This window comes from Phaseolus vulgaris, chromosome 7, assembly GCF_000499845.2.
Source record: "Phaseolus vulgaris cultivar G19833 chromosome 7, P. vulgaris v2.0, whole genome shotgun sequence".
Lineage (NCBI taxonomy): Eukaryota > Viridiplantae > Streptophyta > Magnoliopsida > Fabales > Fabaceae > Phaseolus > Phaseolus vulgaris.
This window is the reverse complement of record NC_023753.2, coordinates 38,481,472-38,501,276: the sequence shown is the minus strand read 5'-3', so window position 1 is coordinate 38,501,276 and position 19,805 is coordinate 38,481,472. Positions and strand designations below refer to the sequence as shown.

Here is a 19,805-nt window from a genome sequence, read left to right as displayed (position 1 = left end):
GGTTTTTTAAAAATAATAGGGACAATATGGTCTTTGCATGATATTGTGGGGGTGCAGGAAGAAAAATGTAGATGTGCAGGAAGAAACTGCCAAATAATTAACAAAATACTATTCAGGAAGCTAACTTTCACAATGAAAGCCTTATTCTTGATGAGTTTACTTCGGTTGAAATTTTAATTTTTTAAAACACAACTTGATGAGTTTTATTATACATTAGTTATTAGTTAGTAAACTGAGAAAAATAATGACATTGTAATAAATTTATTTATTTATGACGCCACCAAAAAAAAAATTCCTCACCTAATGAGATGAAAAAAAAGAGGTTGTACAAATAATTAATTATAATCTGTGATGTAATTATTTAAATATTAGAACTAAACTACTTTATTTAATTTGACATAAAACTTAAATTTTCAATTCGAATAATGTCTAGTTATTATAAAAAATAGATATTCCAAAAATAATTTTTTTCTAGAATGAGTTAATATTATGTTTATCATTATTCATAAATTAATGTAAAAACATTTATTTTAAAAAAAAAATTAAATTGATCTATCTAAGTTTTTTTAAAACTTTAAATTATTTATCAGAAATTTTTTAATATTGTACAACTTAATTACGTTAAATAAAATTTGAATTAATAATTAAGATACAAAAATTAGAATATTGCAATTGTTCTACTTGTTGTATTACATTTTTATCGTGATGTTACATATTTGTTGATCTATTTAGTTTAATAGAGCAATGTATAAAACTATAAATGTATGAAGATTTATTATTATGAACCACAGTGGTAATAAAAGTCATAAGCTTAAATATAATTTTTTGGTTTTTGATAAATTATTGAAATTCTTTTTTTTTGTACTTAATAATTTTTCTTTAACTGTTTTTTTTATTGTGATAATTTTTTCAGTTAAATTGTAATAATGAAATAAAATAACTTAGATGAAAAAAATAAAATAAAAATGTAGTAGAGATAATTTTTAAAATATTTATTAAAAATAAAAAAAGAATAATTTATGAAGAATAAAAAACATATTTGAAGAAAAACATTATGAAATTTTATCATAATAGCCAGGAAAATTTGTGTCTATTTATTATTTGAAAATATTAAATGAAACTTACATCCTTATAATTTTGAAATAAATACACAGTTTTCTCATACTTTTAATAAATTAATATTTGTACTCTATCTAATTTTTAAATAATCATTTATCTCTTTTATCTAACATATTTTTTAAAACTTGAATTATTTTTTTTTCTCAAAAATATAATTTAATGATATTTTAATATTAGTTTTCATAGTTTTTATATTTATCATTATTTTTTTAATTTTCTGCAGCTTATCGACCATTAAATATGTAATAATATGCTGATATGTTAAAAAAAATCATTGTTCTATCTTACATTTTTTGTTGGCTTTTTCATGTTTTATTTTTTCTAAAAGCTTATGTGTTCATCAATATAACTTTACACAAAGTGAAAATAATAAAAAAAATGTTGATCATAATATTTGAATTTTTTTATATAAATAGTAAACTAAATAATATTATTGTTGTTATTATTTAAGAAAAAAAAGAAGAAGAAAAACATAATCTAAGGTAAGTGGTGGTGACAGTACAAGAATGATAGCTTGTTTGAGTGATGGATAGGTCTGCCAACAAAATCAATGCCAATGAATGTAAAGCAATCCCCACAAAAAAACAATGTTGTTTTTCCAAAATTCATGTTCTTAATGTGCTTTTGAGGTATTCACCATGATCTTCAACCACCCTATGCAACTGTGACTGTGTTTCAGGAAAGACTTTTCAGACAATTCTTTTCAGCTTCGAATGGAGCTCTCACTCTCTCCAACTGCACATCGCCTTCCTTCCACAATTCCCTCTTTGAAATCAGCTATAGTGTGCACCAAAGCCACTCTAGGATTTTCCACATACTTCCACTCAATTGGGTTGCAACATCACCAACACAAATGCTGCTCAATTCCGGTTTCCAAGAGACCCCAGAGACCCACTTCCATAAGGGTGTGTTTGCTTTCCTTAAAGTTCCAATTTTGATTCATTTGCTTCTGTTTTTCTGAGAACAAAAAACCAGTAAACTTCATGGTTTTTGCTGAACAGTTCATGGTGAATATGGTTTTGGTATGATTGAAGGTTTTCAAATTGTGGTTCCTTCTGTGTTTTGAATAATGGGCCATTTTTCAATCTGTAAATAATGACCGTCTGGAATGCCATTTCTTTTGAGCATGTTTCACTCTTCTGGTGTTCATGACTTCGTGTAAGGACTGGTTAAAGTGATCTGATTGTTCAGAAACTGGTGGTTCAGAAACATGCTGACCCAATTACCTTTCCATCCCCCTTTCTGTTTTTTAATACACACATAATTTTTAGTTTTATTCATTTAACATAAGTAGGTTTGGAAGGTTTGTTTCAATCACATGTACTAGAGAGATTGTAAAGTTTCCTAAGTGAAGTCACTGACTGGAAGGAAGTTTAGCATTCAAGTTTGGGCTTGGGGTGAACAGTTTAGCTGCAATTGCAGCCATTTATTAGTCGCTTTAACTTCGTTATAGTTGACTTTAGTTTGGTTTAAAGGACATTTTTTACCTTTTTGGTTTTGGATGAGATTTGAGTCTTTTTTATCAGTTTAAATGAAAAGAATGCTGGCAGGCTTGCACTGGAGTTGGAGCCGCTGGATCTGATCGTCCATTAGTTGAGAGAATTTTAGATTTGAAAGATGCTTGCTGGAGATTTTTAAGGCCACATACTATACGTGGTACAGCACTAGGCTCATTGTGAGTAACTTTATAACTAGCCAGCAACTGTTTCATGCAGCTTCATGCTAAGTATACTTTCTCTAAGCTTCATTTTCTCTTTGTTTTTACAGTGCTTTGGTGGCAAGAGCATTGATTGAGCACACAAATTTGATCAAGTGGTCTCTTTTGTTCAAAGCTTTCTCTGGTCTTTTTGCTCTGATCTGTGGAAATGGTTATATAGTTGGCATCAATCAAATCTATGACATTAGCATTGACAAGTATGGTCCAGAAATATAAACAACTGTCTTATCACTTGCTGTCTTCTTGTTGTTCTTTTTACTCTCTGTCCTTCTCCTTTCACATTTCTTCCAAGTTTCAATATTTTCTTCTCGAACATGATTAACTGCACAGGAATTTCATTTTAAGACTCTTCTGTTCTGGTTCTAATATTTTTCCACTTGTAGTTACATGTCTATTAGATAAATCCTCAAAGTTGGTTTTATATTCTTTTTCAGGGTAAACAAACCTTATTTACCTATAGCTGCTGGAGATCTTTCTGTCCAATCTGCATGGTTCTTGGTTATATTTTTTGCAGTAGCTGGCCTGTTTATTGTGGGGTTCAACTTTGGGCCCTTCATTTTATCTCTTTACACACTTGGCCTTTTCTTGGGTACCATCTATTCCGTTCCTCCACTTAGAATGAAACGCTTTCCTGTTGCTGCATTTCTTATAATTGCTACGGTATGATATATCTTCCCAAGTCCCAAACTTTTCAGTACTATATACAATTTGTCAATTTGTTCGTTTTTTTTCTTTTGGGATAAATTCAGTTGGCAATTGAATTTTTAAGCATTTGGGGATATATTTGAACAAGATTGACTGAAGAGTCTTATGTAGGTACGGGGTTTTCTCCTTAACTTTGGTGTCTACTATGCCACTAGAGCTGCCCTTGGACTTGCATTTGAATGGAGGTGGGTTATGGCTTATTATTTGTTGTTCATATCTGTAATTGGTAGTGTTGAACAACTGAGCTTATGGTTTCTGATGTTTAAATAGAGGATCACTCAAAAAGTATACTAATTATAAATTTGTTATGCTTCAACCAAAAAAATAATTGAAACAAAGAATAAAATATCTAAGATAGAGTTATAACAGTCATAATGTTAGAAGGACAAACTCCACACTTTCAATATAAATTGTGCTTCGCTAACATCAATGATTGAAGCTTGTGATGGTGTTAGCTTTTCATCAAATATTTTTTTAAGTGTCCAGCTTATCTTTTTGCGAGCTTATTATATATTTCTTGTGTATCTCTGGCTGCAGCTCTCCTGTGGTTTTCATCACAACCTTTGTAACATTTTTCGCATTGGTAATTGCTATAACAAAAGATCTTCCTGACGTTGAAGGAGATCGCAAGTAAGTCTTGGTCCTTGTTGCATTCATATTGCAGGTTCATATTGATCTTATTTTCCTGAGCTGTTGATTTTTCGGTTCATCTCTATTTCAATAAATATGTATTTTTGAATGTAAGTGTCACACTTTAATTTGGTGCTGCATGTCTCAATTAACTTCAGGTATCAAATATCAACCTTTGCTACAAAATTAGGAGTTCGGAACATTGCTTTCCTTGGTTCTGGAATTTTGCTGATGAACTATATTGTTTCAGTATTGGCAGCAATTTATATGCCTCAGGTGAATATCAACTTGCATCATGTGCCTACCATGAATTTTTTTTTTCATACATGAAAACAAAACCTCATGCTTTATGGAACCGTTGACAGGATTTCAGGCGTTGGTTGCTCATACCAGCTCATATGACTTTTGCAATAAGCTTGATTTACCAGGTTTGTTAATTGGACTGATGACTGTTACTAAGGTTATCATTCTAGTTTATTGGATTTTCATACATGTTTTATTTAATCCAATTCACTATGAATTGTATTTTGTTAATTATTTTTGTTACATTTGTTTAGTGAAATGGGGAAGCTGTCCTCTAGAATTTTTTCTTAACAGTATGAAATGTAGTATTACAACGGTCCTCCATTATCAGACACTTTTAATGTGACTATCAGGGTTTGTTTTTTTTTTTTTTCTTAAACAGTTTGAGGGAGGGGAAGTCGGGGGAATAAACGAATAGAAAAAAGAGAGGAAAACAGAAGAGAGTCACCAGAACATAGAGGAAGAAACATCAGCTCTATCAAATAAAAACTGATGAGCTGAAACATGCAGGGGATAAGAAAACAAGCCTCTTCCTGAGAAAGTATGTAGATAGAGATTCTCACATGATATTCTAGCAAAATGCATCATAATCCAACATTAAAGAACCCAGTTTCACAAAGCTTTACACTTGTTGAAAGAGGAAAAGAACAAAGACATGTAAAAAAAATCCATGTGTGAAATTACACAGCCAATGGTTATTCACATGAAGAGACATAAATAGGATGAATAACTGTTATCCTAATTACCATAATTACATTAGCTTATTATATCTCAATATCTCCAAGTACAATATTCCCTATTAAGATAATCTCTAGCAACACATAATTCTACTTCCAAAACCAATGAACTAAACATAGTAGAGTTTCGTCAAGCCTTAACATAATCTTCACAAGGTTGTTGAATCATTCAGCCTCACAGAAGTTTTCCGCCTTTGCTCTGGAAGTTGGTGCTAGTATGCAGTCTGTGATATTAGTGGACTGCCAAGTGCGTGCTTTCTGATTTTAAGTCCAAAAAACAATTTGTTCACATGCAAGGAAACCTTCTTTGTCTCTCATTTAATAGTATAGCTTTACCTGTTTTCAACTTAATATTAGATGGAACCTGCAAGTCCTTTAAGATATCCATGGCAACATAAAAATTAGTTTTTTTTTTTCTTCAGTATATAGCATTCTTAAGATTGTGGGGCATGTTATGTTGATTAGAGTGTATTCACAATATATGCTTGTTGATATTATAAAGCAAAGCATTTTCTCTTTTGTGTTGTTGAGATTTTGTCTATCTCATGCACTATATGCTTATTGTAACCTTAGTTTTATGCAGGAGAGATTTGTCTGGTGTTTTCTATTTTTTTGTTTCTTTCTTTTTTCATAATGCACACAAGTGGTTGTGAAATTGTAAGGTAGACGTGACTTGTTTGCTCATATTTCAGGTACGGGTACTAGAACAAGCAAATTATACCAAGGTAATATTGTATCTTCTGTAAGAAAAAGAATGTAGCAACTTATTAACTGCTTTTAATGCTCAGATATTGGACCTCTGTTCTTTTTCTCTTGTAGCATAGCCACTTAGGATGACATGAATCACTTCAACTACTTATCAATACCATGAACCTCCTTTTAGCACATTAGTTAATATCACAACTTATTTGTTGGTTAAATACTCCTACTGTGGCACTAAAGAATAGGTTGATTGATACAATTTTCGTGCAATTTAGTGTTATTAGATCATGATAGCATACCAATGTCAATTGGCTTTTAGAAGAACTTGTTTTGCTTGTTCTGGTAATTCCACTTTGTCCTTTTGGGGTCCATATAAAGACCAAGATTCTTTATCAATGCAATATGAACAGATAAATACAGTGATCAAATTATTTAAAAAAAAATATGCAGACTCCCACATAAATGATTTTATTATAGGACTAAAATCAAAACAATTTTTAAAATATTTTGTGTATATAGCTTTCTGTACACCATCTCGACTGGCCCAAATGGTGCACTTTTCATTCCTTATCTCTTCCACTAGCGTTTAAGCTGCTTTTAAAATGTCTGCATGTATGCTGCAGGATGCAATATCAGAATTCTATCGATTCATATGGAATCTGTTCTATGCTGAGTATGCAATATTTCCTTTCATATAGCAAACATCGCTGTATTCTTCTTGGAAAAAGGTGCACACCTGCATAGTTGGAGAGATCTTTTTTGTTGTATCAAGTATCAAATTAATAAACTAGCTATTTTTTAGTATTTTTTTATATATAAATGTTTGTAGTATTAACTTTTACTTTGATGTAATGTAATGGCATTAACATATTTCATAATATTACACTGAAAATATTTTGTACTGTTTTTATACCTCTGCTATTTCTTTGTCAATCATTTTTAGCCAAAATATTCAGTGTTCAGTGTAGTTTATTTTACAAGCATAAGGATGTAAAACAAAATGTGTGTATGTGGCATCACTCAATTCTTGGATTTCTCTTTTGGACATTGGGTTTGATGACCAAGCTGCATAATTTTAGGACATTTCTTCCTACACCCTTTAAAAATTTACCTCCATTCCTTTTCATTAGAAGACTAAACATCTCAAACAAGAAGTGTGTCTTTGGATTTCGCTAAGAAAATGAAGAGTTGAAATTAATTGGAATTGAAAATAAATGCAACTTATTGTAGCTTTTAAGTCAACTGAAGTTTGAGGTGCATTTTTTGCTTCTAACTGGAACTAGAAAAAAAGTGTCAAACATGTTGACACATTGTTTAATGGAAATTAGAAGTTGGTTTAGGTGTTCCATTGAAATTCAAACACACCTGAAGTTTACAGAACTTGACATTTCTGAGTTATGTGATAATGACTTGAGAATGAATGAACCAATAACAATTTTCTGGATAGACTTGATAATCTCCCATTTGTTTTGAAAACATTATACTGACACTCCTTTTTTTCATTATACATACACCCTTTTAAGTTTCTGAAGCCTTATAAGGGAGGTGTTGTGCACCTAGTAGCAAAAATGAACCTAAAGAATCAGTGTAATATTGATTGTCACAAACAACTACCTTACGAAGCATAGCTGGTTCAGATGACTTTGTCTCCTCTATCATAGGTAGCACATATTTTTTATCCTAATAAGATAGTATTTACAGCAAATAGACATTTGTTAATTTTTATAGTTAGTTTTGACTCGTTAATTTGTGAAGCTTTTTGCTGTGTGGAGAGATTCTTTTTAGATTTTTGCAAAAAACTTTTGATTTTTATCTTTAAATTATTAACTTTAAGGTGAAATTTTTTTCTCAACTTATCAATCAATCTTAATTTAAGTTACAGAGAATGGGAAGACAATTTTGGTGTTGAGAAAAAAAGGAAAGTCTTACAGAAAAATGAATTTGTTTTCATTATAGATAACAGAGGAAGATTAACAAGAACATGTGTGGTTCCACTGGCTACATAATTGCAAAAGCCTTTTAAGAAGTAATGTGTCAAATTTGTAAGGAAGAAAGAGGACTTTCAAAGTGATTAAAGAATGAATGCCTGGAAATGGAAGATAATGCAGGATTTGTTTGAAAATAAAGGAGTGAAAACTAAGTACATGTTCTAGAGATTATATATTATAAATTTTCTGCATATAAAATTTTAGAGGTAGATGTAACCTAATATTTTTATGTTTCTAGTCAACATTTTCTACACAATAATAACTGAAAGCAGGGCTGTGTTTTATTTTTTGAGGAACTAGTTGCTTGAAACTAATGTTTTTCTTTTGTTTGGAACTCTTCTTTATAATAGCAGCCACAAACAACATAATTGAAAAAAAGTGTTGCAACTTTCAACTATGTTAGGACATCTCACGTCTACTAGAGATAAAGTCAATTCATAGTATATAAATGGGTACAAATTTCACCTTACAAGTTGGTTTTGTAAGTTGAATTAGACTTAAAATTCACTTCTTAAGACGTGAAGGAATGTCTTGAAGATCTATAGCAACTAGAGATAATGTCAATTTATAGTATATAAGTGAATGCAAACCTCACTTTACAAGTTGGTGTTGTAATGCTGAGTTAGACTTGTTCACTTCTTAAGAAACTCAATCACGAACACCAAATGCATTCATCATATTGTACACATCTCAACCTAATCAGGGTGTTATTTTGTTGTCAGTGACAATTAATATATTCTGACTCTACCTATTTCATATTGTCTATTCCCTTTCATGCTATCATATATAAGATAAATAGAGTAGATACTTTGAAGGATAACACAAAGGTGGGGATTTGAGAAATTTTCTGCATAACTATACATGTTATTAATGATTTGCAAGTTGCTATTATCTCAATCTAGATTGGATGAAAGAGGCCAATCAGTTTCTTTCCTCATTTGGAACCAGAACATACAAAGTTCTTTTGTTCCTCATCCATCACATGACCTACAAAAACTATATGGTTTGAAGAATGGCACTAAAAAGCATTGCAAAAAGAACTCCTGTGTCATTTTTTCAGCAGAAGTGGCATCTTTTAATTGCCACTTCATCCTATGTATTGTTAGCTGATACACTAGCTGATTAAGGCACTTGGAGCAGCAGGCAAAGAAGATGGAAAAGCAACATGATGGCTGAAGCGAGATAAAGATGGAATCCGGGGAGATGGAGCTGTTGTTCTTTTCCTTGGAGACAAATGTTGCTGCTCCAAAATCAAATTCTGCAGCTCTAGAGGGTAGTCTCTCATACAACCAATTCGAGGGCCTGCACCTGTTGTCCATTTAGTAGACAAGTGATTAGCCAATTGATATGAATTCCTTCCCTTGTGTGAATCTATCCTCTTCAAGATTTGCTCCTTTGGAATGGTATTTTCATCTTCTTCATCTTGATTTTCAACAAACATGTTTGATTTGGAAACCATGAATTCTTCCTCAGTTATAAAGGATTCTTCTGCTGTCTCATAACCACAGTCTGATGTAACTGGAGAATAAAATTGGGTACGTGGACCGTTTTCTTGCTCTCCAAAAACTTCAGACAGTGTGACTCTTTTTGGTATCTCAATTTTTGCTATTTTTGATCCTAATCTTACAGACAATTTTGACAAGGGTGGTTGAGAGGTTGAATGAGCATTAGAACCCTCATTTCTCAAGTCAGGAAGCTTTTCAGCTAATAAGTTGGGACTTTCTGTTTCAGTGTTTGGAGGTTTCATGGCCTCTACAAGATTGTGTAGGAAGATATCTTGGTTCAGTTCGCCCATGCCATCTTCTTCTTCTGGATTTGTCTGGATATAAGAAAATGGCAATCAGCATTCCACAAGAATTTTCATTAAGTGATGTTACGAAAATGGCAATTAGCTAATTTTCTATGCATGTTGTTATGGCTAAAGTTAAAATCTATGCATGATTCTAAGTACACCAATGAAATAATAGTGAATATGTAGTTATGTTAATGTGGAGTTTAATTTTCTTCAGTCATGCAAATGCTGAATGGAAATTTGCTTTAGATTGACAGATGCTATATCTTAGACTGAAGCAAAGTTACCATTTAGTCATTTTACCTTTACATCTGTAAGATCCACATTATTCTCCATAAGGAATGACATGAGTTCCTCAAAATTTTCTTCTGTTGGGAGATAATGCCCACTGTGAGGCCAAACTACCTTTGGAGTTGAAAAAGTCTATTGTCAGTAGAAAGAAAAAGAAATGGAAAACAATATACAATATCTGTTATGAAAATATGGCTTTTATGTTTTTTTCATACCTTAAGAACACCATCCTCTGCCACTAGTCTACCAGCAGACAATGTGGCTCCCCCTGCTAGGAAGCTTGAATGTTGAAATGTGCCCTTGTTCTTCTGCCCTACATAAAGAGTCTTGGATGTACTAAGTACAAAAATCCACTTTGCATTTCCTTTTGTGTCAACATATTTCCCACATTTCTTGTACAAGAGCCTTCCACCCTCAATAACTACTTCATAATCCACTCTTTCCACCTACCAAAGAAACAACTTTTAAAGTTACTTTTACATGTTAAAGAAGATTTGAGTTTTTCTCTGAAGTGAAATATCATGGCCTGTTCCTGACATATTTTAACATGATATTGATCCATCTGGTTGAAAAAGAAAATAAAAAGGGAAATCAAAGAGAACAATAAACTCACTGGACCCAGATATTTGATGCACTGCTGCTGAAGTTTTAACCTGGAACATCTCTCAGAAAGTACTTCCTTGCCTTCCCCAATATCAAGCCTACACTTGTAGGTTGATTTATCCATTAGTTTGATTGAAAGTTACTTGTTAAACAGAAACTGAATTGTCATTCTTGTTTCAATCTTACCAATAGAAGAAAGGTTCATAGCTATCACAGCGAAGCCATGTGACATAATAAAATTGAAGATTGTGACCATAGCGATGTCGAGGGTCAATCTGTTCAAGTTGATAACCAGTTTAGAGAAATTAGCAGTTTAATTTGAACAATATCACTTTAGCTATGAGACTTACTGCCTCTAGCCAGTGCTGCAAAGCAAGTTTGCGAGCCCTCATATCCTTAGATAGACCCTTTCCAACCTATTATTAAACACAGACCAAAAACAGCTTAATAGTCTTTCAATCTACAACATCAACAACTCAACATATTATGATACAACTCATGTCAGAACCTACCTTGGCAGCTCTCTTTCTTGCCCTTGACCACCGCGAAAGGGCCGTCTCCGGTTTCTCAATGTCGAAAAAAGATATTGAACTGCGCTTGAGTTCAGCAAAATCCAAAGCCTTCCACCTATGCATAAGAATTTAACTCAGTAACATTAACAATATTAGGGACATCTTTGTCTTTGGTAGAGACCACAAGCACATGGTTATGAAAGCTTTTTCAATTCCCTTATCTTTCAACTTAATCTATGAGATTGCTCTAAGACTCCTAAATCTTAAAGTGCACACTCTCATACAAAAGAAGAATAAATAGTATATGCATTGACAATGTAACTTACTTTTATTCTGTCATCCAAACACAAATTGTATGGTAAATTTGTTGACATTTACAATAATTGTCTTCAAAATTATACCTACCCTGATTTCTGGTTGGTTGAGAGTGTAGAAAATTAACTGACAGAAGAAATAACAATTAAAATGGACAATGTTTCATGTAAATTCCAATTGTGTTTACCCAGGTACATGTGTTGAAACTAACCATCTCTGCTCTGCAAGAACTGCACAATCTGCAAGTTGCCTCCTTGTCCTAAAACTTTTGTAAACTTTCTGCAACCTCAGTGCAGCTTGATCCCATTGATTCTGTTGCCCCCGCAATGGCGAATATATGTTCTTCTCCAACCAGTTGCCACTACTGTCTCTACTCCTTGTTTTTTCTGGTTTACCACCAAACAAGTCATTTTCCATATCTGCTTTAGGAGATCTTAAAGAAAACATGCTCTCCAACTCAACCGAACCTCCGACCATCATCTTCCCTGCAAATTTGGATTTCTTTGAGTCAAGTTTTAAGTCTTAATCATGGAACTAACTAACAAAAAAAAATATGATCTATATCTTCACCTCTGAAGTTGATTCACCTCAAGAGAAACTTTCACAATAATATCCAAATCAACTAATGTACAAGGTAAGGTTTTTCTCATTTAATAAAATGCTGTAAATATAACTCAAATAAACAAAATTTAAGGGTACAACCAAGTTTTTAAAAAAAAGGGGTAGGAGAAAGGCACAAAGCTTGGAGCTATTCTTAGCATTTTATTACATGTTGCAGACATTAAGATCTTCAAATTTTCGCCTACAAAGGTTTTTGAAAAGCTTCATGGACTCTTAGCAATCATGATCCTTTATAAAAAGAGGGAGGAAAACCGATGCATAAATGGGAACACATTCCAACAACTTTTATTTGGATTTCAAGATCTTCATAGCAGAAAGAAAAGGAAATAAATTCCAATAATCGCCAGATGAAATTACTGGCCTTTAAGTTTTAATTATACTTTCTGTCTGAATGTCTTGTATCCAGCAAAAACAAAATCCAATAATTCCGTAGTTTAAAAATTGATACGCAAAAGACTTATTTATCCGTTGCTTCATCAGATAGGTTTCTATAGAATCCAAACAATGACTTATAGAAGAAAGAATCAAATCTTCAACAGTGAATGCTACAGAAAAAATCAAACATTGTCTTGTCTAACATTTCAGAAAAGAAGTTGATGGACATTGCCATTGTTGATATCAATTTATAATAAACCAACAGAAAACAAATTCTCCCTTAATCCTCATTCCCTTATCGACCTTGTTGCTCAATTGGCCATTCTTTGATGCCATTTTCCTCCTCCCTTAACCCCACTCACACCTCCAACGTAGCAAAAACCAAAAAAAAAACAAAACAATGACATGGTTGGCATCAAACCAGAAAAATGCAACCAACATGGCACATATTCAGTTATAAGAATCATAAAACATTGTCACATCATTATCCGTGTTTGAATATTGAAAAAGACACACACATATCCTAGCCAACTCCATACAAAACAACAACATCAACATCAATGCTTTTGTTATTGTTATTGTTATTAATTATTGTGAAGGAGCATTAGCATACCTGAATATTTGGCAGGGGACCACGGAAGAGGAAAGGCTGAAGGAGGTGTTCGGCAGAGAGAGAGAGAAAGATGAGAGATTGAACAAGAAGAAGCAAAAGGGTGGAGAGAGAAGATGAAGGGAGCCCAGAAAGGAAGTGGCAGAATGGAGGGTGGCAATGAAAGAGAGAGAGCGAAGAATGTGGGAAGAGAGCGTGAGGAGAAAGAGAAAGGGCTTGCAAACAAACACGTTAATGCATGCTATGCTATTCTTGCACCACCCTTTTATAGAACACATAATTAAGATTGCAAAATAAATAACAAAAAACCAGAGAATGGAGGAACGACAAAACCATGGAAAAGGTAGGTTTGTTTGTACTATGTAGTTTGTTTGGAGTTATGAAACTCTTGGACGCTGAAACTCGTATGACACTTGTAGAACACGTATCTGTGAAGTGTACCATTCAAAAAATATTTGTTGAATTTCTGACAATTCTAGTACGGTTCTAACACAATCTTAAAAAGAAAAAATACATTAATTTTTTAAAAACTCAAACTTATTGTATAATTTTTTATTATAATTATAAAAATAAGAAACAAATTATTTTGAACCAGTCATGAAAAACATTTTTCTACTAAAAAAATAATAATTTGGAACATACTTGTGTACATAAATCTTTATTGTCAATTTATATAATTCATAATTATATAATATATAGATTCGTGTTCCAGTGTCCTATATTTTAGAGGTTTTACGTATCTCTGTGTTTGTGTCATATCCGTGTGAGTGTCTGTACTACATAGGTTTGGTGTGAACTGAACTCAGACTTCAATCACTTAATTTGTTTATTTTCAAGTTAATATCATTCAAATACGTTGGCCATTAATTAAATAATTAATTAATTATTGTATGTATAATTTTTTATTAAACTTAAAATAAAAATAATCTTAGTGTAAAAGATTAGCTTGAAGTGCAGATAAAAATGTTTATCATCACATCTATGTATGTTGATCGGTTTATTTTCATATAATTTTAGTTATGCTTTCAAAATATAATTAGTTTGGTGCATGACTAATGATTAAAATAAGGAAACTTCTAACACTTGCTTTTTTAAAACGTAATAGTAGATAGTTTTTTTATGTTAAATTATAATCGATGTAATAAAATTTTGGAACATGCTTTTATTAAAAATGTGGAATTTGAGTTTTAATTAAAAAATTAATTATCTTTTTAATCTTTCAATTTCGAAGTAAATTTAATATGGCCTCGTAAATTAAAAAAATATTTTAGTTCCTTAAATTTAGAAAACAAAATTTAATCACTGATAACTTGAGAGACTACAAATAGTTTAAAAAAAATATTTTAGCCTTTTATATTTGAAATAATTTTTTATTTGAGAAATTACAATAATTTTTCTTGAGTTTAAAAAAATAAAATCATTTTTTTTTCTAAAAGTTTAATATAAATCAATAGTTCAACAACGTATGTTACACTACTACTAATTATTAGAATTACTATTATCATTATAATTTTTAAAATAATAATAATAATTATTATTATTATTATTTTCTTTAAGCTTAGAGTTGGTGGAACCGTGTACAACTAAGGTATGATGGAGACGAGACTACCTACATAAAGTGTTTGTGACTTTGATTTAATTTATTTATAAAATAAAAGTTATTATATATATATATATAAATTAATGAGTATATTTTTTTTTTCAAATTTAAGTATTTTTTAAAAATAAAATTCTAAAATAAGCTAAAGAGTACGAACTTTAAAAACTATAAACATGGTATTATCACGATGTAATACATAAAATAATATAAACTACAAATTTTAAATTAAAAATGATAAAGATTAATCTTTTAAGGAAGTGTTTAAAAACTATTTTTAGATGATGATATCATGTCTAGGTATAAAACAAATCATATTAAAAATATGAGTGTGTTTGAAGTTAAGACTATTATACTCATTGTCAATAAATGATTATTCAAAATATTTTGTGCTTTTAATTTTTTTAAAATTATATTATTATTAATATTATATAACATAAAAGGTTTCAATTTTGTTTTTGTGTCCGTGAGGATTTTATAATATCACATTTTTATTGGCGTTTTATTTGATTGTTAATAGAAAATGTAATTTTTAAAATAGAAAAAATAAATTATTTTTGTTTTTTATTTGTTAATTGCTAAAACAATTCAACGCGTTTTTATCTTCTACTCAGACTTGAAATTTCCGTCACACACAAACACCGACACGATTGATATTTGGCTTTCGCACGTGTGATTGAATTAATAGGAAAACCAGTGAGGTTAGAGTTCTTAATATAATAAGATAATTAATTGTTTGGTGCATTAAAATGTTTTTTTTTATAAAAAACTTTCATGTTAGCAAAAACGATACATAGATAGACTATACCTATTAATAACGAATTTTAAGAACAAACTAGATGAAAGTCGATTATACCAATGAAATGATTCTCTATGAATAAATCATAAATTAATTAACTTATCAACACACGCATTCCTTTTACGAAAAATATGAGTAACCCTAAACTAAATTTTTCCACTAAGTATTTAATCGATTACGAAACATCTAAAGAACATTTGTCATATAAGTAAACGCACCACAAATCAATACAGAGTCACATTCCAATCAGACATTAATAAATTTCAACTTTTGAGCTTTCTCCAAATCATATATAACATTTTTCTTATATAACATTTGTAAAAATAACAAAACTTAGAAAGTTACTAGGCAAAACAAATATCATAGAGTAAATGAAGCGTTATTCAAAAGTAATAAAATATACATATTTATAAAAAAAACTGAAAATTTAAAATTTCTCAAATATTTTTAGGAATGTTGCTTCTACATTTATTCCAACTGCCACTTGTTCTAGTGTCATCACACAATAATCATAACCATATCACAGTCATAAATACATAATATAAGGTAAGTATATAAAAATTAAAGTAAAATAATATAACATAAACATAATACAAAACACACACAATTGATTTAATACAAGTAATTATATACATTAATTCTCTACACATCATACATCAAGTAGAAAAGTTGACAGGGTATCTATTACATAGGGACATTTTTTAATTTCTTATATCTCCATACCTTCTTCTCTCACCTCCATAAATTTTTGAATTTTCAAAAATATCTCTCTATAGTATTTCGGATTACATAATCCAGAAGTCATTCTTCAAAATTATAATTAACTTTCCGGATTATATAATCTGGAAGCCTTTTTTGAGATGCATGATTACTTTCCGGATTACATAATCCAGAAGTCTTATTTAGCTTATGGATTATGTAATCCGGAATTCTTTTTTTAAATATGTTCCAGATTACATAATCCAAAAACTAATTTATGGGATGACAAAAAAGGATAAAAATGTATTTTCATGATGTGTATGATGGAGGTGGCAGAAGAAGATATGGAGGTGCAGGAAGAAACAGTCAGGTAATTGAAGAGCAGGCCCATTAAAGAAAATTCTCGAACACCTTCTCTGCTTCCTTTTATTTCATTTATTCATTACTTTACTTTAGTCCCTTTTAAGTCATAAGGCAGAGTAGTGTACTGTACCGAACGAACCGGAACCGGACACGAACCGCAGGTTCTGTTCTGACAACAATCTTCTTCTTCTAATCTTCGTTCGTATTTTGCGATTCTTATGCTTCTTCGTAATTCGCCTTTCTCTGCGTTGCTTTTTTTTTTGTCAGTTTCGTTGTGTTTGGCTTCACAAGCTTTTCTGTTTCAGCCATGGTGGAGAATAATCTCTTCGAGGATATTTTTAGAGTAGAAAAATTGAACCCCGATGACAAAAAATTATTCGAAAGAGGTATTCTTATTGTTATTCGCATCTGTGTTGTTTCTTCAATGCTTCAATTCTCTTCATATATTGTTTGTTTGGTTTAGCTTGTCATACTTTGTTGTTATACATGTCTAGGGTTTTTTCCCTTTGAGCTCTCTGTGTATTATTGGATTTCGATTTTTTGTTTTTGTTTTTGGAATCTCGTTTTGTTGTTTTTGTGAAATGGATTTCAAAATTTCGTGGAATTTAAAATGCATGACACTGACAGTCAATCAGGAACGAGGTTGACAGTGGAAAAACTCTCTGTGCATATATGCATAGACTATTTTGTCTCTTTTTTTTTCAATTAGATTCTTTTTTATTTTTAAAGTAGTTAGTTTGGATGAAGCGAATTAAGTTTAGTGTGTTTAAAATTCGTTGTTTGGTACTTGATGTTTTTAATTCAACGTGTGAAATTGTTTTGAAATAAAAAGTAAGAAGCGAATTTGGATAGCTTCTATGATTCATAGAAGCGCAAATTAAGAAAGGGGAAGGGCGAGAGAGAGAGAAAGGTGGGTGGGGAAGATAGAGAGAAAAAGATAAATAATATCCCAAAGTTTTATTTTAGGTGTAAAATTTCTGTCATTCTAAAAGTTCTTTAGATTTGATGTCCAAAGAAGTGTTTTTGATGTATGATATTTTAGATTCACTTAAAAATTGAATTTATTTTCTTAAAATTCCCCATCAAAACTCGTCATTAAAGTTTGGCTGTTATTCGATTTCCATTTGTAGCGTGACATGGTTATTTTGTCTTACTAGAGATGTTTTTTTTATCTTGTTCTGCGTATTTTATTCTAATGCTTCGATTTTGTTCATCTCAAGTTACTCGAATTGAAGCAAGAAGTGAAAAGTTTGACATGTTTATGCACCTTGATATCAATTCTGAGATATATCCGTTGAAGGTCGGTCAGAAATTCACCCTTGTGCTTGTTTCATCACTTAATCCTGATGGAACACCAGATACTGGCTATTATACTCAGGTAAGAAATTTATTATGTACAATGAACCTTTGTTTCACTCTAAAGGATTGTTATTATGATTGTCAAGTGAAATCATGGTACAAAGCATTAGTTACTGTTAGAAGGTGCATTTAATGCTGAGTGGTTGTTCTTATTCTTGTTAAAGCCTCGGGTGTCTGGCTATCTTTGTTTACTTTATAATTGTTATTAAGTTTTCTGTGACTGGGAGCTTCTGTCCTTCATCATGAACTTGTAATTCAAAACATAAATTGGGTTAATGGTGAGCGTAGACATGGTTGATGTGGCTGGAGTGGTTTGTACTTTGAATGCATGGATCTTGATGATTACATGACACTATTGCTTAATTTAATTCCGTAAGAAGCAAAATTTCTCTGTTTAATACACAGTTTGCTCTTTCTAAATTTTTATTTAGTGCCTTTTTATTGTGTATTGGAATATTCAGTATCTATGGTTGTATCTAACCACTTGGCAGCTCTCTTACTAAAACACGTTTCAAGTATCTATGACTCCCAAATACTCCGGCATATCAATGTTTTACCTCTATTTGATTTTGGCATTTGTGTGATACATTTACATACATATTGTGGGAGTATCTCATATATTATAATTTTTTACGTAATACATTTGGGATATAACTCAGATCATATAATTTAAAAAGGACTAAAACTACAGAGGACACAATCTTTTCCTCTGTCTTCTTAAAGTTATACTAAATAGTATGCAAATTTATAGCTCGAGAGTGAGTTAAAAGAGAATGATGGGTTTAAAGATATATGAACCCAGCCTAAAAAGGGCCATTCTTCTGGTTAACCACCATGAAAAGAAAATAGATGAAAAACTTTAATTATTTTTAATCAAGCCTTCTAACAGTTCTCAGGCTTGAATTCCTTTATATTTTTTTTCCTAATTAAAGATGTTTCTTTCTCCTGGTAAATCATGATAACTGGGACACTGGTAATATACAAAATACATTGCTGTAGAACATATGCCATCAAGTTTGTCAAATCCTGGAGTCTACACAAACTCATGTAGCTTCTGTCATCTGAGAATATAAAAATATTTAAATAAAACCAACTAACACTGGTTATTGTGATTTTGGGTTCTCGATGAATACTTGGTTCACAGTTGTTGTGGTTGAAGAGGGATGATAGGTTTACAGCAGTATGTCAAATGACGCCAGAACTTGATGTTATGGCCGTGAGTTGATTGAGTCATAGAAAACAAACAGCCAATTTGTGTAGGCCAACAACAATGAGGGTTTCTATTTTTGTGAATGATTTTTTCTCTGCGTAGGATCTTAAGCTCAATGCTAGTCTGTATTGAATCGTGAGCTTGATGCCAATCCATGGTGCTTTTAACAAACTTTGTGGGTGGTGGTGTGATCTATACATAACCCAATTTATAGCTAATAGTTCCCTTTGTCTTTCTTAATTTTCTTTTTATTTTTAGCTATTTTTTCTATTATATTTTCTCTATTGATTTTCAACTCAGTTAATTAATTTAATTTGGCTTACAGAATTCTGCTTTATATGTTTTTTTTCCAGATCAATCGACAATCACTGGCCAACAATTTTGAATATGTCATGTATGGGAAGCTCTACAGGATAACAGAGGGTTCTGGGCGTGAAAAGGCGTATGTCTATTTCCAGTTTTGAGTTTCATATGAATATTTAATAATTTACTAAAATAACTAAATTAATCTCAGTACCTTAATTATGTATGGCCTGCATGTTGCCAAATAGCCATTTAGAAGCTAGTAACCAGGAACCATGGGTTCGTCCTTCGGATTTTAATTGTTTTTAATTGATTACGAGCATGAAATGAATAAGTGAATCGCATATTTGTAGTTCATATAGTGCCGATTGACTTATTTTGTATGTAAATAACACTGCTCACTAAATAAAATCGACCATTATCTATGCATTGTTGAGTTCTGTTGTGCCAATCAG

The 19,805-nt window shown here is 31.3% G+C and overlaps 3 protein-coding genes across 11 annotated transcripts in view; 2 read left to right on the top strand and 1 right to left on the bottom strand.

Moving 5' to 3' along the window:
* Positions 1–19,805, top strand: part of LOC137830689 (DNA-directed RNA polymerases II, IV and V subunit 8B-like) — a 56,201-nt gene that overhangs the window by 35,974 nt on the left and 422 nt on the right. Inside the window, exons 2-5 of one of the 7 annotated variants that reach the window (XM_068638159.1) lie at positions 16,614–16,639; positions 16,784–16,864; positions 17,699–17,856; positions 19,401–19,489. In XM_068638159.1, coding sequence (XP_068494260.1) covers positions 16,786–16,864; positions 17,699–17,856; positions 19,401–19,489 — 326 coding nt within the window. In that variant the 5' untranslated portion in view covers positions 16,614–16,639; positions 16,784–16,785. Of the gene's footprint in view, positions 1–16,524; positions 16,707–16,745; positions 16,865–17,698; positions 17,857–19,400; positions 19,490–19,805 lie in introns of those variants that run through there. The other 6 variants (XM_068638158.1, XM_068638157.1, XM_068638162.1 and 3 more) reach the window with 6 other exon arrangements.
* LOC137830683 (homogentisate solanesyltransferase, chloroplastic-like) lies at positions 1,579–6,825 on the top strand. Of its 2 annotated transcripts, XM_068638148.1 has the most exons (11): positions 1,579–1,681; positions 1,799–2,024; positions 2,670–2,794; positions 2,887–3,033; positions 3,271–3,496; positions 3,653–3,726; positions 4,079–4,171; positions 4,330–4,447; positions 4,537–4,599; positions 5,904–5,936; positions 6,537–6,825. In XM_068638148.1, coding segments are annotated over exons 1-11 (1,182 nt in total). In that variant the 5' UTR covers positions 1,579–1,679; the 3' UTR covers positions 6,612–6,825. The 2 variants fall into 2 exon arrangements, with proteins under 2 accessions (XP_068494249.1, XP_068494250.1); XM_068638149.1 differs by having other exon boundaries at positions 1,612–2,024.
* Positions 8,736–13,403, bottom strand: LOC137830681 (IQ domain-containing protein IQM6). 2 transcript variants are annotated; one of them, XM_068638146.1, is made up of 9 exons: positions 13,024–13,403; positions 11,602–11,899; positions 11,100–11,214; positions 10,938–11,003; positions 10,774–10,862; positions 10,598–10,685; positions 10,200–10,430; positions 9,997–10,098; positions 8,736–9,720 (listed from the first exon to the last, which is right to left on the bottom strand). In XM_068638146.1, the coding sequence occupies exons 2-9, from the start codon at positions 11,892–11,894 to the stop codon at positions 9,016–9,018; spliced, it is 1,689 nt and encodes a 562-aa protein (XP_068494247.1). In that variant the 5' UTR covers positions 11,895–11,899; positions 13,024–13,403; the 3' UTR covers positions 8,736–9,015. The 2 variants fall into 2 exon arrangements, with proteins under 2 accessions (XP_068494247.1, XP_068494248.1); XM_068638147.1 differs by having other exon boundaries at positions 11,626–11,899; positions 13,024–13,309.

Coding starts and splice junctions, on each gene's coding strand:
- LOC137830681 (XM_068638146.1), bottom strand. CDS start 11,894: ATGATGGTCGGAGGTTCGGTTGAGTTGGAGAGCATGTTTTCTTTAAGA. Junction 11,004..11,099: donor CAAGAAAGAGAGCTGCCAAG/GTAGGTTCTGAC, acceptor GTTTAATAATAG/GTTGGAAAGGGTCTATCTAA. Junction 10,431..10,597: donor GCATCAAATATCTGGGTCCA/GTGAGTTTATTG, acceptor TTTCTTTGGTAG/GTGGAAAGAGTGGATTATGA.
- LOC137830683 (XM_068638148.1), top strand. Junction 4,172..4,329: donor GACGTTGAAGGAGATCGCAA/GTAAGTCTTGGT, acceptor AATTAACTTCAG/GTATCAAATATCAACCTTTG. Junction 5,937..6,536: donor AACAAGCAAATTATACCAAG/GTAATATTGTAT, acceptor TGTATGCTGCAG/GATGCAATATCAGAATTCTA.